The sequence below is a fragment of the Glycine soja genome, chromosome 17, assembly GCF_004193775.1.
Source record: "Glycine soja cultivar W05 chromosome 17, ASM419377v2, whole genome shotgun sequence".
Taxonomy (NCBI): Eukaryota; Viridiplantae; Streptophyta; class Magnoliopsida; order Fabales; family Fabaceae; genus Glycine; species Glycine soja.
In genome coordinates this window covers 7684017-7701007 of record NC_041018.1, presented here as the reverse complement: position 1 = coordinate 7701007, position 16991 = coordinate 7684017, and the positions used below count along the sequence as shown (strand labels likewise).

General features: G+C 33.4%; 2 protein-coding genes across 6 annotated transcripts; both read left to right on the top strand.

The window, feature by feature from the left end:
- Positions 1 to 4090: 4090 nt before the first annotated feature.
- Positions 4091 to 6701, top strand: LOC114391432. Its single transcript, XM_028352442.1, has 2 exons — positions 4091 to 4258; positions 5008 to 6701. Exon 2 carries the CDS (start codon positions 5031 to 5033, stop codon positions 6213 to 6215), a length of 1185 nt encoding a protein of 394 aa, XP_028208243.1. The 5' UTR covers positions 4091 to 4258; positions 5008 to 5030; the 3' UTR covers positions 6216 to 6701.
- A 1352-nt stretch (positions 6702 to 8053) lies between these two features.
- Positions 8054 to 16155, top strand: LOC114393691. Of its 5 annotated transcripts, none has more exons than XM_028355093.1 (13): positions 8054 to 8804; positions 8890 to 9052; positions 9325 to 9437; positions 9553 to 9654; positions 10345 to 10414; positions 10891 to 10946; positions 11923 to 11973; positions 12221 to 12325; positions 12456 to 12500; positions 13946 to 14045; positions 14362 to 14481; positions 15031 to 15117; positions 15402 to 16155. In XM_028355093.1, the coding sequence occupies exons 1-12, from the start codon at positions 8160 to 8162 to the stop codon at positions 15111 to 15113; spliced, it is 1653 nt and encodes a 550-aa protein (XP_028210894.1). In that variant the 5' UTR covers positions 8054 to 8159; the 3' UTR covers positions 15114 to 15117; positions 15402 to 16155. The 5 variants fall into 5 exon arrangements, with proteins under 5 accessions (XP_028210894.1, XP_028210893.1, XP_028210891.1 ...); XM_028355090.1 differs by having other exon boundaries at positions 8057 to 8804; positions 8893 to 9052; positions 14362 to 14564; XM_028355091.1 differs by having other exon boundaries at positions 8057 to 8804; positions 9325 to 9428; positions 14362 to 14564.
- The last annotated feature ends 836 nt before the right edge of the window (positions 16156 to 16991 follow it).

The following is a 16991-nucleotide window of genomic DNA, read 5'->3' as shown; positions in this document are numbered from 1 at the left end:
TATGGCAATCGTGTTTCATTCATTAAACAAAACTAGTGTTCTTTAGGGGACTGGGCACTATATTTATGCTGCACATCGAAAAATTTATTCTCCGTACAAGATTCAATTGCATGCAAAGATTTTTTGTGGTAATTAAATACAGTCTAACTCTTCAAAAATAAGCTGACAATCATTTCTTTCATCTAACATGCTACTTGCATGCTTAGCAAATAGATGAGTTTGATGTCTTCTGAAATATTTATCAACTAATGTCCTTTAATTTGTGTTACTACTTACTAGTGTTAGGTTCTTTATCTGATTGATTATTTGTTTTTTATGTCTTGGCAAACTTTTTTTTATTTTATTTTAGTCCTTACAAAATATGTTTATTTTATTTTTTCCTTAAAGTGTTTTAAATAATGCTTTGAATAGTAAAAAAAATGTTTTCAATAGTGAAAAAACATTATCTAAAGTACTTCAAGAACGAAAAATAAAACAAATACATTTTATAAGGACTAAAACGAAAAAGAACAAAATTGTAGGGACAAAAATGAAAAAAAAAACATTAAATTATAGGAACCAAAAATGTATTTAATCCTTGTGATTAAACACATTTGCAAGAAGTTGTTGGAAAAACAGTAAATGGTACTACTTATGCTGGTCTAAGAGCAAGGACAACCGGAGCTCCTCAGAATCATTGATAATTAAAAAAAATTGAGTTCGTTTTACTTGTACCATGAGTAAGAAATGATGTTCCGATTTTTTGAAATCATTTCAATGCCCCTCTGACTTTTTCAGATTTTAATAAATTTATGGAAATTGAGTTTTGATTAACCTTTTTTATAGCTGGTGTGCTTATTGGTTGTGGTGCCTGGCATTATAAAAGGGAGCAAATTTTATTGATGCTAAGCGGCCAGTTAGCCCTGGAATTAGAGAAACTAATCAAAAGTCCCTCAAATTAGTCTAAAATATAACTTCCATCAGTTAAAGTCGTTAACAATTAACACTACTGATTTAGAAAGTTGAATGCCATGCAAGTATTTCATGTCATGTACGTGTCATGCATCCCAATTAGCAGCGACCAAAATGAACAATTAATTATTCAATCACATGTTGCATGCCCTATTTCTTGGTCTTTCCTTTCCCCGATTCTGCTTCTCCCCCCTCTTTGAAGGTCGTTTAGGAAACAGTAGTATTTGTATAAGAAAAATTGATTTTGCATTCACTTGGATTGACAAATATAACATTGTAACTTGACATCCTTCAAGCTATACTCTAAGGAAGAAAAAATGAGGAAAATATGGAGACAAGAAGCTAACATGATTCACACAACTACACGTCACTCGGCACTATAAATGTTAAGAGAGAAAATAAAGGATAAATAGATTGTTGAAAAAAACACCCTCTAGGCAACTCCCTGAGTGTTAGTACCATTAAGTCAACCCCAACATAGTTATGTAAACATGGCTTTCTCAATCACCTCTTGAAAATATAATAAAACACAGTTAGGTTGTTTGTTATTCATTTGATTCGTTGAACTTTAAGGTGATGAAAACATGGCTTTCTCAATCACCTCTTGCAAGGTTCCTTTTTCTTCTTCTTTTTTTATTTTATTTTTGACGCTACCATTGTGGAATGTTGACCATAATTGAACCTAGGAAGGACCTCAAGGTCAATATGCAGAAAAGTTGTTTTGACACCCAATTGTTCCAACTCTAGATTATACTGATTCACAATTACCATCAAAGTACTTATAGAACAATGTTTTTACTACAAGTAAAAAGATTTCATTGTTGTCAGTCCTTTTTACTTGGATAAAATGGTTCCCTTTGCCATAAGTCTTATCTTGTACCTTATATTCTTTTCACCTGGAATACCTTCCTCTTTTTTCTTCTTAAAGATCCAATTGTATCAAACTACCCTTTGATTATTATATTCACCGTCTCTTTTATTCAATTTATTTATTGTCTCCTCCTCCACCAGATGCTTTTGAGTTACCAGACAGGGACCTCCTTTCCGTTCCATCAATCTTTGTTCTTTCATTTCATATTAAAGCGTCATGGTAACCATACATGTTTCTTTTCTCAATGTTTTGGATTTAGATTATCTGCAGTATTTAAATTGGCTTATTGCTGATACCTAATACTAAGTGTTGTGTTTTTCCTAATTCAATTTTGTATATTTTTTGTTGAAGGATTTCGTTAAAAGTAAAATATCTACTTATAGTTCACCAAACATCCTTTTGCGACCTGGAGATCAATATATAGATTGTTTTATTTTTTCAGTTAATTATTTGATTTTTCTAGTTATTTTCTTTGCTTCCTTTGATGGTTGTGCTACTTCATTTGTAACACTTTAAAGGAAAATTTTGTGTCTACTAATATATTTTCGACACTTATCTGATCTATCAATTAAGTTTTATTTTTTATATGGAAGTACTGATTCTGCTTTCATTTGTTAAAAGAGACATGCCTTGATCCTTTTACGTGAAGAAGGTATCATAGCATCTTCTTGGCAAAGAAATTTGAGACTATTAATCTTCCATGTCTGAGCTACAAGATTTATATATTTTATTTTCCATGATATTTATTTAGAGAAGCAAAACTTGACTATTAATATTTATTTTATTTTTAATTTTATGCATACTTCTAGCAATGTCCTACTCTAATTTTATCAATCATGCGTAAATTCCTTCTCTTCATAGCCTCCAATTGCCCATTACCCTTACAATAAAGGACATAAAAGGTAGCTTAATGGAAAATATAATTATGTATTTCGTGTTCTTTTGTCTTAGTATATATTCGTAATGGAAAATATAATCATGTATTTCATATAGTGTTTTCAATCAAACATAAATGAAAGGTCTAACGTGTCTCTATTCGTGATATACATCAAAAATTTAAATTTTAAAAAAATAATAGTTTTTGAATAATAGTATATTAGAATTTTAAAATTCAAAAAATTCGACAGTTTGATATTTTAAAATTAAAAAAATGTATGTTTTCAAATAGTAGTTTAGAATTTTAAAATAAAAATGTAAAATATTAAATATTAATAGTTCAGAATTTTAAAATTAAAAAAATGTCAGTTTTTAAATAGTTGTTTTTTTTTATTTTAAAAAAAGGCAAAAACATATTAGTGGGGTAGTTTGAATTTTTATTTATTTATAAAAAAGACAGTTTTTACATAACAGTGGTTTATTTTATTTTTCATCATTAAAAATATGAAGAAACAACTTAATCCAATCAAACAATTAACAAATACCAAGCGATTGTTTTAACCCTAAATATCAACCAATATAACATAAAATAAATATTAGAAAAATATCGTTGTGCATAAATTTCCATGAAAAAAAAATCAACAAAACTTCTTTTATGTTTTAAATAATTAAAGAATATAGGATTAAATATTTAAAGAGATATCAGGCATATTCAAATTATTCATATCCTCAACATTTATTATGGATAATGTAATCCTAAATTCATTTATTTATGATTTATAACGATAGATAAAGAGGATATGATAATTTGTAACCGTCGACAATTCTTTTAAACTTCACGCCCTTTGTTAATTACATACTCTCCCACTTAAAATAATACTATTTTTTAATTTAAAAATCTACCAATTAGTTAATGAAGCACCCAAAATTTTTTGCTATTTTTTTTAACTTTTGTATCTGTTTAGATTCTACATTATGTTTTAATCTGACTAATCATCTTTATAAGAAAAATTACAATGTTTTTAATTTATAATATGACGTGTATATTAATTTTAATTTATTTTTATTAAAAATACATGATACAACCACTCATGTATATAATAATTGCAATAATACCTTAACACAATACCTAAGAATTTATTGAATGCGTTTTGTATTATACAAAATTAATTTATGTAATATATTAATGTATATTTTCTGCATATACATATTATATAAAATTTTATTCAACACATGTTATATATAACTAATTATACACATTAATATATGTCAAATTTAACACATTAAACATGTAATGATGCAATAGAATTGCGGATACACGCGCTGGTGCCTATGTTTCCTATGTTTTCCCTAGTTATTATAAAATTAATAGTATAAAATAAAATGTCAAAAACCCTAAAACCCTAACTAGCATAAGTGAGAAGAGATAGAGACAGTGACACCGCTTTGTCCCTAACAAGCAACGCAGTGGCTGAGGGGCGGACGGAGTCGCCGCACCAGTCCGTATCAACTGCACGCGTTTCCACCATTCAAATTGCAATTGTGAGTATAGAAGAAGCGGTAAGTTGTTATTCTGTGTCTCCTCCTCAAGCCTTATTCGGATTCAGGGATATTTTTTTACTATAGGAACCCATCCCAATTGCAAATGCAAACTATAGGGCTTCTGAATTCTCTCAAAAAGTATAAGGAAGAGTGCATGGAGTAATTTAACCTTCAATTTTACTTTCCAAAGTTTATTTATGTTTTTGTTTTTATGTGGTTCATCAATTCTGTTTTGATATGTACAATGAGATGATGGATGTAGGGCATATGCCATTGAAGCTGCTGTTATTCTTCTATCATCAAAATAAGAAGTATTTCAAAATTAGTTTGATAGGCTTACTAACCTATTTACAGATCTTATCACAAAACAAGCCTTTAAACAGGCTTGCTGGTCTGGCCAGACCTGACTTTTGTGTAGGTTAGGCTATGCCTTTAAATAAGGCTTATGACAGAGAGGTCTAGCTCAGGCTTTGTACTTTCAACCAAGTCTAGGTTCAAGCCTAGCAAAGCCTGGCTTAACCTGTTTCCATCCCTTGGTGCGATGTCCACCTCAAGTTTGATCTATAAGTGATTTTTGGTTATGAGCTTCTGTTACTTATTATTCATTCCTTTTCCTTTTCTTTGATCTCTCTATTTTGAAACTTAATAAAATGAAATGCTTCTTTGATGAGTAACTGTTTTCATTTCTGCTGATAATATGAAATCCCTTTCTGATATAGTCTCTTTCATACAATTGTCTTCGGTTCATTCTTCTGCTTGCTTTGCAGGAATCTTTCTTGTAATTCCAATCATGACTTTACTAGAAGTAATTAAGGATGCTTCAGTCAATTCAAAACCACTTGATTCACCTATTGACTACCCAATTGTTCTGAACCCAGATGGTATCTTGCCTAATTTAAAGCCTGAAGTTGAAGATGAATCTTCCTCATCCCTCATAAAACCCCTTATTGGGTGGCAACTTTCACAAACTGATGCTGAGATTATTGACATTAGCAAAAAGTTCTTTATACAACTGAAGGCTAAGCTCAAGAACAATAATGACTTGAATAAGGGTGAGTTTATTGGTAGTTTGAATTCCTATCTAGAAAACATCAGGGACAAATTAGGGGTTGTAATTGAGTTTGATCCATCCTGTAGTGGTTATAACAGGGCTTTGATTGATAAGCTTGGAGTTTTCATGGGTAAAGATGTTGCTGGCCTGGTTTTGGATGGGAGTGTTTCTTTGGAGATTTGGGAAGTGGTCAAGGCTTTGATTGTTAATGGTATTACTGAGCATTCTTGTTATTCAAACCTGATTACAAAGTTAGTGGAAAAAAAGAGGTCTGATTTGCTCTGTTTATGCATTACGCATGGTTTCGATCTTGGTTCATCAGAAATACTTACCATTTTGAGGTACTTTCTTTCTCCGTCCAAAGATGCTTATAACAGTATGGTAACTGTGAAGAAGGATTGGGAGTGCCAAGTGCTGTTGGCCATTGAGAAAGCAAATGATAGCAATCTGAAGAAGTACTTGCTTACGGCGAAGGAGGCTTCTATTTTGCTTATGATGGCATATGATGGTTTCTCTGCGTCTGAGATTTGTTTGCATTATCTGTTTGCATCATCCAACATCAATGATGTGGTGTTATCCCCTTCATTCAGTAAGTTGAATGGCAAAGAGTTAATAAATTTGATTCGTTATTTAGCCAAGTGGTTGAAGAAATATGAGAGGTTTCCTCAAGCAGGACCGTGTCCAAAAGCCTCATCAGTTTCAGAGGCTTGTGAATGGGTTCCTAAACTCGAAGATGTTATAAAATGTCTTGGCTTAGTGCTTGATGAGAAATTTTCTTCATTGGTGTTACATCCACAGTTTCATGAGGAGCTGAGATCAATTGAAGAAGTGGTTAGTTGTTTAACCGATGAAGCCAAATTTTGCCACTTGATGACTGATGTAGTGGACAAACTAAAGATCGAAGTGAAAAGTGAAAATGATTAAATCCCTTCCGAAGATTATGTTCTGCATTTTTTCTAATGATGTGCTATTGTATGAACAATGATCAGTGAACACACATCTCTCTCCGTATCCTCTTTTCACACAATACCTGGATGGACAGAGAGACCATAACTCCAGGATATGTGTATTTTGTTAAGGATCGGGACTACAGTTTCATTCAGAGATTCATGCCTTCACAGAATATTTTTTTGATATCCAGGAAAAAAAAAATTGTATTAGGATTCTATGCAGTATAACCTTTTTTTTTTGGGTCACAACATTGGTCTTAGTATGCCTTGCTTAATTTATGTTGTGCAAAACGATTTTCTTGTGATCCATAATATTTTTTGGTGCCACGTTATCCAATTTGCTTTCATGACCTGTGAGAGTAGTTTTACTGTATGTTGCCTCTGCACAAGGCAACGCAGGGAAGGTAAACTGAAGATAGAGCTTGCAAATTGTGAAATCAACAGGGATCCGTTCAGATGATATACATAGAATTTTTTCAATTCCATCAAGAATATTAGTTTTTACGATTTGGACAAATATGAAATAAAAATGCCAAACTGAATTGGAATTTTATTAGAAAACCTTGACCACTATGGTAACCGGAGGACATTAGCCGTGATAACAGCTTGGTGTCAGTGGTTGTAGGAGTGGGCGAATGTTGCTAATCAGCATGTTTGAATTTATGCTGGATTTTAGGTAATTATTCACATTTATTTTTCATGAATAAAATCTTGATGGATCACTCATGGTTATGATGGCTGCAATTTGATAACTCATACTTGAATTTTAGTTGAAGTACCTTAATTAGCTACACCATTAATATCTTTAAGATGATTTTCAGTATATTAATGTATTTTTTTAAATAGCCGTTTTATTAATGTATTTCAACAAAAAATAAGTGTTACTTATTATATTATTGATATTATTGATGTATTTTAAAATAATCTCTAAATATAAATAAGTTTCTTTTTATATATAACTTATTAAATCTTATTCTGTATTAACAGGCCTAACTTTAAATAAAATAATAATATAAAAAATTTATGACAAATTATCATATAATTTTTTTGACATTTATAATATATTTTAAAAACTATATTAAGGATGATTTGTATTAATTAATAATGTAAAAATTTTTATATTGAAAATACATGGTCCTAGTAGTTATTACAATAATTTTTTTATATCAACAGTATATATAAATAAAATTATAATTGAATTAAATTATAATTAAAGACTAGAGAGTTTGACCAACCATCGTTAGTATAAATGATAACGACTTATATTTTTTAATTAAATAGTTCAAAACTCACATTCCTACCTTAGATTTGAGATAAATCTATTTATGTAAAGAATATTCATATTATGTGTACTTTATGATCCTTGATGAGTATCATTCTTTTCACAAAATAAAAATCTGTTAGTTTTGGCTTGGAGTAAGGTTCAAACCGAACCTATATGCATGACTTTTTACATTGTCATATGTATAACTGATATAAAAATATTATATTTTACATTGATTATATATATAATCGATGTAAAAAAATCATATTTACATTGATTATATATATAATTGATGTAAAAAATTATTATCGTATATTTGGATTTGACCAAACATACATAGATAAAAAATGATATATTTTAATTTTGTTACGATGAAAAAAATACTAAAAATTTTAGAAGAATGAATTTTGAGAATCATCATGATTATGAAGAAAAAAAACATATTTTAATAATTTTATTTATTTATTTATAAAGACTGAAATATCTAAAGTACATAGTATTTAATTATTTATTACCAGACCGAAAACGCGAGTATAAATGGAGGGTTTAATGGAGGATTAGCGGTAAGTGGGTGTGGGCATTGGCATAGCAGCTGGGTCGCACAGAAAGGGAAGGAGACAAGTCTACTCTCTCCAAAATCCGTTGCAGTCAGTAATGGATCGTCAATGGCGTCCTGCTCCTCCACCCAATGTCTGCCCCTCTTGCTTCCACCCCCACTTCCCCTTTTGCCCTCCTCCACCCCCCTATTATCACCCTCACCCCCCCTTCCCTTACGCCAACTTCAAGAGACCCCGAATCGACGACAACCCTATCAATTTCTCCGACGACGAACGCAGATTAAAGCTCATTCGCGATCACGGATTCCACACTTACGCGCCACACCCTAATCACAAGGACTTCCCTCCCCACAATGCTCAATTCAGATCTTCCCCTCACCCCTTCCATGCTTACCCGGACCCCTCGCAGCACCGCGTTCCCGACGCTTACCATCACGCTCACGCTCCTCATGTTGCCATGCACGAAGGGAACCACCAGCACAATTTCAATGGAAGAGTAGTTCACTATCCTTATCCCTACCCTGCTGCGGGTAACAATAGCAACGATAATAATAATAATAATAATATGGAGCCTTCGAGATTCTTCAGGGGACAGCCTCAGCCTCCGCTTCCTTCTTCGCCGCCGCCACCTCTTCCCATGGAACCGTCCATGAATCAATTGAAACCGCCTTCTCTTTTTCCCGTTGCCGAATCTCAACCCATGTCTCAGCCCTATTATCACCCCTCTGCTTTTCCTTCCGAGGTAGTAACCCTTCTTATTTTTCTCAGTTTTGTAATTTTTACTAGTTCCTCTTTTTCTCTTAGCTTTGTTTTTTTTTTCTTTTTAGCAGGAAGCATCGAAGCAGCAGTACTTGGGAGATTCCCAATCTTTTTCGTTAAACCAATTGGCTGCAGAGAGACCTAAAGTGATCGATGCGTCGCACTTATTTCGCCATCCTCATCGAGCTTCGCGGCCTGATCATTTTGTCATCATCTTTCGAGGCCTCCCAGGTGTGCTTTTCGTTCGAGTTTTGTTAATTGCTTGTTCTGTGCTTTTGTTAGTGCAAAATTCTTGAAAGTCTGTTGTGTTAAATACTGATTAAGTGTTTTTTTCTGTGTAAGTTTACTCTGTTTTATGATTTTTTTTACTAGCGCGTAGGCTAGAGAGGACTTCTATAGTTCTTTTGTTTGCATCAACAAGGGCAATTTGTTGGCAATTTTGCATGCAGTTTAATTATTTCCTTTCTGTTGAGATTTTTGTTGCTTGTTTGAGTCTTTTACAGGTAGTGGTAAGAGTTACCTAGCAAAGATGTTGCGTGATCTTGAGGTTGAAAATGGTGGTGATGCTCCTCGAATTCATTCCATGGATGATTATTTTATGACTGAGGTTGGAAAGGTTCATGAGTATGCATTTTGCTTTTTATTTTGACCAAGTATTCTTATTGTCCTGTATGCAGTTTTGATTAGTTCTGGTGGATCTCGTATTGATAGTTGTATTTTCTGTTGAAAAGGTTGAGGATGGCGAGGCATCAAAATCTTCAAGTTCAGGCAGAAACAAGAAGCCTGTGACAAAGAAGGTCATGGAGTATTGTTATGAACCTGAAATGGAGGAGGTAACTTTTTGAATGTATTGGGCATTTTATTTAGTCATTTGTTATTTCATCAAGATTTCAAATGTTTGCTGTCATTTGTTTAGAATTGTTGTACTAGATTTGTGTTGTCCATGCAATTTCTCTGTTTGGAAATGACTTGTGGAAGGGCTGGAGAGAGAGGGCATTATGTGATTGACTGTGCCTAGTTTAATTTTTGTCTTAGGACTTTATTTAAAACATATATATTTTGCAAAGAAAGATTTCTTGTTACATGGAGTATATGGATTTGAGCCTTGAGTCCTTTTTGTGTTCACTGATTTTCTTGGAATGGATTTCAAATTGAAATATTAGAAACTGTAAGGATTATTTCATACTTCATAGGGGGCAGTGGAATCTAATTTTTGCAATGCACAGTGTTTGGGTGCTGGCTTGCATCAGTTGCATGTAATATGGTAGGAAAATGGGAATTAGGCCATGGCAGCTTGATTGCTGGGAATTTCTTTCTTTCTTTCCTTTATTTATTTTGGCTACTTGTCATCTACAAATTTGTAATTGCTAGAGAAATACTGGAAAAGTCAATGTTTTATGCTCTATTACATTTAAATTTTGTTTGCGATACACATTTGCTTCAAGTTCTCTGTGAATACCTTAATATGCACTTAATTACCATGTCTGCTTATGCTTTTTTGTTTTACACCCCCACTATGGCAGGCTTATCGGTCAAGCATGTTGAAAGCTTTCAAGAAAAATGTTGAGGAAGGAGTTTTCACCTTTATTATTGGTATGCATCACATAAAAAATACGATAGTTAGAGTATTCTTAAAACAGATTATTTCCACTTTTAGGATATTAAATTTATTGAGGTCATTGTTTTGCTCTGGATGGGAAATTCTGCATTTTGTCTTGAGTTGCATACTCAATTATTGTGACATTATCTGTTGATTTCTTAATAGAGTTGCAATGAGTACTGATTCAGAGATTTGATCTGCTCTGGTAGATGTATGTGAAATTACCTAAATAATCTTTTACTCGGGCAACTATGGTGAATTATAATAACTTAAGTGTAGAGTCAGGAAATGATTGAGGGATCTATGGTCTTGTTAAAGAATTTAATAAGTTCAATGTAGTTTCGTTTTAGATTAAGTAGTGATGCAGTGCCCATGCCCCATGCACTGCCTATTTATGCACTAACCACAGATGCAGTTTTTTGTTCGGCAATGTGACCCTTTTCTTGGTGGTATTTGTGCCTCATTTTAGTGGATGACCGCAATCTGCGGGTAGCTGATTTTGCTCAATTTTGGGCAACTGCAAAGGTATACACTTCTTTCTTTCTTGCAACCTCTGCCATGTGTGCTCAAGACGACTGACAATATCTTTGTAATACTCTCTCTGTATGCTCTCAGAATTAGCTGCTGACATATGTTTCGTGTGCCTTGTTTTTACCTAGTTTTGTAAAGCGTATACAGTTTCTTATTATGATTTTGTATGGAAAACTAGCAAACAAAAGAGAAGAGGGTAAGAAGTACATTTAGTATTAATGCAAATAACTAAGTTGAACCATCGAAAATGATCTATAATTATGCTTTCTAGTTGTTTGTCTTGTTTAATGATAGAGAGGTCAATCAGTAACTGTCCAAGGACATAGGTCTAAGATGTGGAGGGTAGGATTTACTTGGTTTAACAGCAGAAGAAACACAAGAATAGACTAGGCCACAATATGTAGCCTATTCTGTTATTTTCTATTTTGTATGTGGGATCCACCAATAGTGGAGGGGTAGTTACATTGGAGGAATGACCTATGAGGATCATGATTTTCCTTTCTGTTATTCCTTTCGGCTTCTAGCTTGGGTAGGTATAGTTTTCTCTGTTGAGCATAGCTCTGGGGATAGGGAGTTGAATCATTTTCTGGTGTAATTCTCCTACATTCCTATCTTATTGCAAGTTCAATAAGACTGTTCAAGTTCATACCGCGAGACTTTGTGTTACTCATGTTATGCACAAGGCTGTTAAAGATAATAGATATCAAACTGTTACTTCAATGGGGAGGTCAATGCTCCTTTTTGTACCAAGTGCTTTGTTTAAATGTGCTACCTCCTACTGAAGTTGCAGCCTTATGTTTTTTAATTAAAAGCTGATTTCATTTGAAGTGCATGCATGAATGTGAGTAGCCTCTGTAGTGATTAATACATATTTCGTGCCTAAAAAGATAATGAATTTAAGAGAAGGTACATGAGATCCGTGTTTGTTCAATATGTTTCCTTTGCTGATGGATATTCCTCTTGCTTTCAGAGATCGGGGTATGAAGTTTACATTTTAGAAGCTACATACAAGGATCCGGTGGTGCGTTTATTTTTTCTTTCCACCGAGCAACATTGAGTATCATTTTTACCTTTGTTTTAGCCTTTAAACCAACCGATAATTTAGTATCACAACAGAGAGGTTTATCTTTCTTTTCTGTTGCCCTTTCGAATGATGGGTTTAACTATTTTATATTGAGTTTTACATGTTTTGGAGGTGCTTGATGATTGATTCCTCTTATCTAAGCAAACTTTCTTTTACAGTTATTTGGGCTTGATATTTTCTTCAGGGTTGTGCTGCAAGGAATGTCCATGGATTTACACAGGAAGACATAGAAAAGATGTCTAAGCAATGGGAAGAAGCTTCATCCTTGTATCTGCAGCTTGATGTGAAGGTTTGCTGTAAATTTGGTGTTATTTGGTTGAAAGTGTTGGCATGATCGAGCCATAACAATAGTAGTGCAAACTGCATAATAATGTCTTCTTACTGGTGTCTTCATTGTTTCTCTTTTACTTACTTGACAGTCATTATTTCATGGAGATGATCTAAAGGAAAGCAGAATACAGGAGGTAATTGTAACGTTTGCACATATTTATCTCTTAAGCCTTTTGTGTGTAATTTAAGTGTTAATTTCAAATGTTATTCTAGCTTTTGGAGTGAGTTAAAGACGAAATTTTATAGAGAGAAAAGAGAAGAGGTACAACCAAGGTAAGATAATAATATTTCCTGGAAAAAAATATGGAGAAAGTTGAGTCAAAGGGGTTGCAAAATGCGAGAAAGTTGCCCAATCTCCCTGTGAATCAGAAATAGCAACGAGCACAAAACAAATACAATAAACACAATCCTATAAAGATATCGATGAGGATGTAGGCATTACTATTTCTTGCTGCCACCACAATTTGATTATTGTTTCAAGAGTGCTTCAAAATTTTAAGGATAAACCCAATGTTACCAATACTTTCAAAAAAATTATTCTAAAGCTAAGCAGAGTAACTTTCCAATATTGTAAAAATGGATGTGCCTTAACTTCTCATCTAGGTCCACCTCTACATGACATAGATACAACAGCAAAGAGCTGTGTGACGCATATGAACCCAGCATCTCGCATGTGGAAAAGCCATGCATACTTCTATGCATTGGTTAGCATTCTAGTGACCATGTTTTATTTTTGGTTTATATCTGGATTCTATACTTAATACACTGACTAATAATACTTTTTTGTTATTGTATTAGATTATTATATAACATGCTTAAAGGTATAAAATGAATCTCACGCATATTCATAATCACTTAATTAAAATCTGTTAAAAAAAGTTTTGTTTTTTAAATTTTATATTGATTACAATTTATCGTCCAAAAATATCTATTTAATATACATCTTGCAGATTTTTTGGTGATATGTCCTGTGTTTACAAAGCATATATTATTAATGGAATGGTTAATAGTTTAATGATATGTGTGGTTGCCATATGAATTATAGAAACATACAATATAGCTGGAGATATATATTTTTTTAAAACCTGCTGTTAATAAAGTTCAATTATCTGTCTGGTCTTCTGTGCACTGATTATCGGTTCATCTGAATTTAAGTGTCTTCACCCTAATGTGTGTTAAGAGTGTGATTGGCACAGACAAATTATTTTTAATAATAAAATGCTCTATAAAAAACACACGAAAATATAATATATTTGGGTTTCACTATGTTTGTATTTGTAATATACCTTATGGTTTTGATTTCCTGTCCTGTTAGATGTGGGATATGTGCTGCTGGTCATCTAGCTGTAATAATAACTAAATTTGTTTTAATTTGTAGTATACCTTATGGTTTTGATTTCCTATCCTGTTAGATGTGGGATATGTGCTGCTGGTCAAATACCTGCAAGCCGTTTAGTTGATTTTATTGTTGACGACTCTACAATATTTTAAAATGATAAATTCAATTGGTTTAATATACAAAATTTTCGAACAGTGTGCCTGGATTGACTGGTTTCATTTCATATTGCACATATCCCAGGTTGACATGGATATGGAAGATGATCTAGGTGATGCATTACCTCCATTTCAAGGAAAAGAAGATGAGAAAGTTGTTGACCCTCCTGTTGGGGAAGATGCAAGTAGGGTGCTTTAACCTGTTACTATTTGTGTGGCTATGTTTTATCTCTATGCTGTTATTTTTCTCTATATATTGGATGAGTTTAGACTGGCAGAGTTGTAACTTTGATGGAGCCTAACCTGCATAAAAGTAGGACCCTAAGTATTCAGGTTAACACTGGTGTGAGTGGTGCCTATCTTGATTTTTTTTTTCTCTTCTCATGTTAATCCCTTTTCACCCCTTTATCTATGTCTCAAGAACACTGGACAAATTTAGGGGATAATTATACTACCATGTATTTCATTTTTTTTCTGTTTGATTAACCCTTTGAAGTTTAGGTTTCCTAAAGGCTGGGAAGAATTGGCATGCTGAAGAGGAACATCCAACAGAAGTCAGGGAATTGGGTAAAAGCAAATGGTCAGAAGATTTTGGTGAAGATGACATTGATCAAACTGAAGGTATGAAGGGCAATATTAATGCTCTGTCTGGGTTAATTCATCAATATGGCAAGGAACGAAAATCTGTACATTGGGGTGATAAGGTATAACATATTTTTTATGCTGTTATCTGAAAGCTTAGAAACTACTACATGAAGTCTCTTTCAATCTTATAGTGTTGTACCAAAAATTGCATTTTTGTTTAAATTTCTTTGCAAAGAACGAAGGGAAATGGGTGGTGCAGGGATTGAACCCATGGCATCAAGTGCTCTATGGTAAAGATGGTAGCGAGAGCTATCAGCTCATTGGTGTCTGTTTTTTTTAATTATATTCATCTTTTTATTTTTTCTCTTGCCTTCTTGAGGCGTTGGGGGCACTGAAATATAGAAAAAGGGAAATGAGTTAATCCATTATATTTAAGAGAGAATTTCAATTATTAGGTTTGGTGTGTGTAGAAACATGGCTACAAGTACAACAAACGGGTAAAACCTGCTTTTGTGGCTTTTATTACATAGCCATTTCCTTAATCTCCACCCCCCACCCCCCCCCCTTTTGCAATTATCCTTTCAGGGTGGCAAAACAGGGTTTTCAATAGGGGCTGCAAGGAAGGTAAATGCTTTGTCGTTAGTGATCGGACCTGGTGCTGGATATAACCTGGTTAGTTGTTTAACTTTATGTTTCTTAAATTTCAGGAACAACATTTGCTATTATTTAGTTGTCCTTTTCTTTTTTGGTGTTAATTCTAATAATAATCTATCTTTCAAGATTTTGTACTTTGATTGTTCTCCATTTTTCCCCGAAGTTAATCTGCTGTGTATGTTGAAGCATTCTATTTGCTGATTTGACCCAAAGTTGAAGTTTTTTTTCACCAAGGATTTTAGTTTACTTTTTCATGGGAAGATAACTGTAAATAAACCTCTGCATTTTATATTTATGTACAGAAATCTAATCCATTACCTGAAGAGGATAGTCCAACCCGTAATAGTGTGGAGTCAAAGAAGCATAGCATATTTCAAGAACAAATCCGGGCTGAACGAGAATCTTTCAAAGCTGTTTTTGATAGGAGACGGCACAGGATTGGTGGGCTTGATGTGGAGGAGGACTGAAAGAAACCGACCCAATGCAGAAGGCTTTCACAAAACAGAGTATGGGGAGGGAAGATCTATCATGCATTCAGCTCTATCCCTCCCTGCATTGGAGAAGTTGTTACCAGGATTTGAATCCGTCACAAGACAGATTTAGAGACTGATTCCGAAATTTGGTAATGTCATCAAAATAGACGGGTTACTTGAACTCATTCTTGATACTTCCATGCATTAGAGGAGTTTAAGTGAAAGAATAGAGTTGAATTGTTTGGTGGCTGGGAAAAGAAAGTGATGTCCCCAACCTGAGTTTTTGTGCAATGATGTAAAATTTTATTTGATGATTAATATGAAATATTTATACACCTGATGTGATAAGGTCAACTCAGCGTCTATGTGAGTGTAGGTTTTTCTTTTCTTGTACCAGCATGCTATTTGACATTTATAGACATTACGTACTCTGAAAGAAGAATACGTTATCGGTTTAACAGACGTCTGAAGAGGAAATACACTCATGTGATTGTCCTTCAAATATAAACAATCGTGTATGATGATGTTTATTTTATTGATAGGAATATACGATGGGATGTATATAACTCAGAATTTGCTTGCACTTTTACTTTTTGTATTTACATTTCATCTCCTCTATTCTTTTAAATTATGATCAAAGGGGAAAGGAATCTTTAAAAAAAAAACCAGAAAAACAGTACAGAAGTGCTTCGTTTCTAATACTCGGCTTACTACTGCTACGACTTGAATCTATCTCTTTTCCAGTGTCCGGTGAGCTGTATTTGGTTGTCCTGCATGGATTGTTTACTACACATTTTTGAGTACCTGCAAAGAGAGCCTTGATGCAAATGTCCCAGGTTTTGCAGTGATGTCTGTCTGATGATCATATTGTGCGTAAAAATGATCCATAGAGGCTCCTTTTGAATGGCAGCATGTCTCGGTCTCTGGTTTGGGTTGATGAGTTCATTGTCTGATGGATCAACGACCAAATGAATCCCGTTGTGATCAAAACAAAAATCTCACTAAAATAAAAAAAAACCTCTATCTATTTTATAGGGACCAAAAGTTATTTAATTAAGCCTTTTTACTATTATATAATGGTGTAGGTTATGATGTTTCTGCAACAAATGAGAGAAAAGAGAAATACTTGTTGACGTGATTATTGAAATCAACAGTTACTTTCTCAGGGTTTGGCTTGAAAGCCTGTGTGCTGATATTTGGCCTTCTGAGATTACTTCTGCGTTCTGCCAGACGTGGTTGAAATGAGACTTATTATGGTCTAGTTTGGATAAGTTTTGTTTCATTATATTCCATTCTACTTCAGTCTATTTTAATTCATTCACTTTCATCATATATCTTTTCATCAATCCAAATATAACCTTAATTTTATTATTATTTTTTATTCTTACTGGTGAGTGGTGAAAGAGAAAATGTGCATTC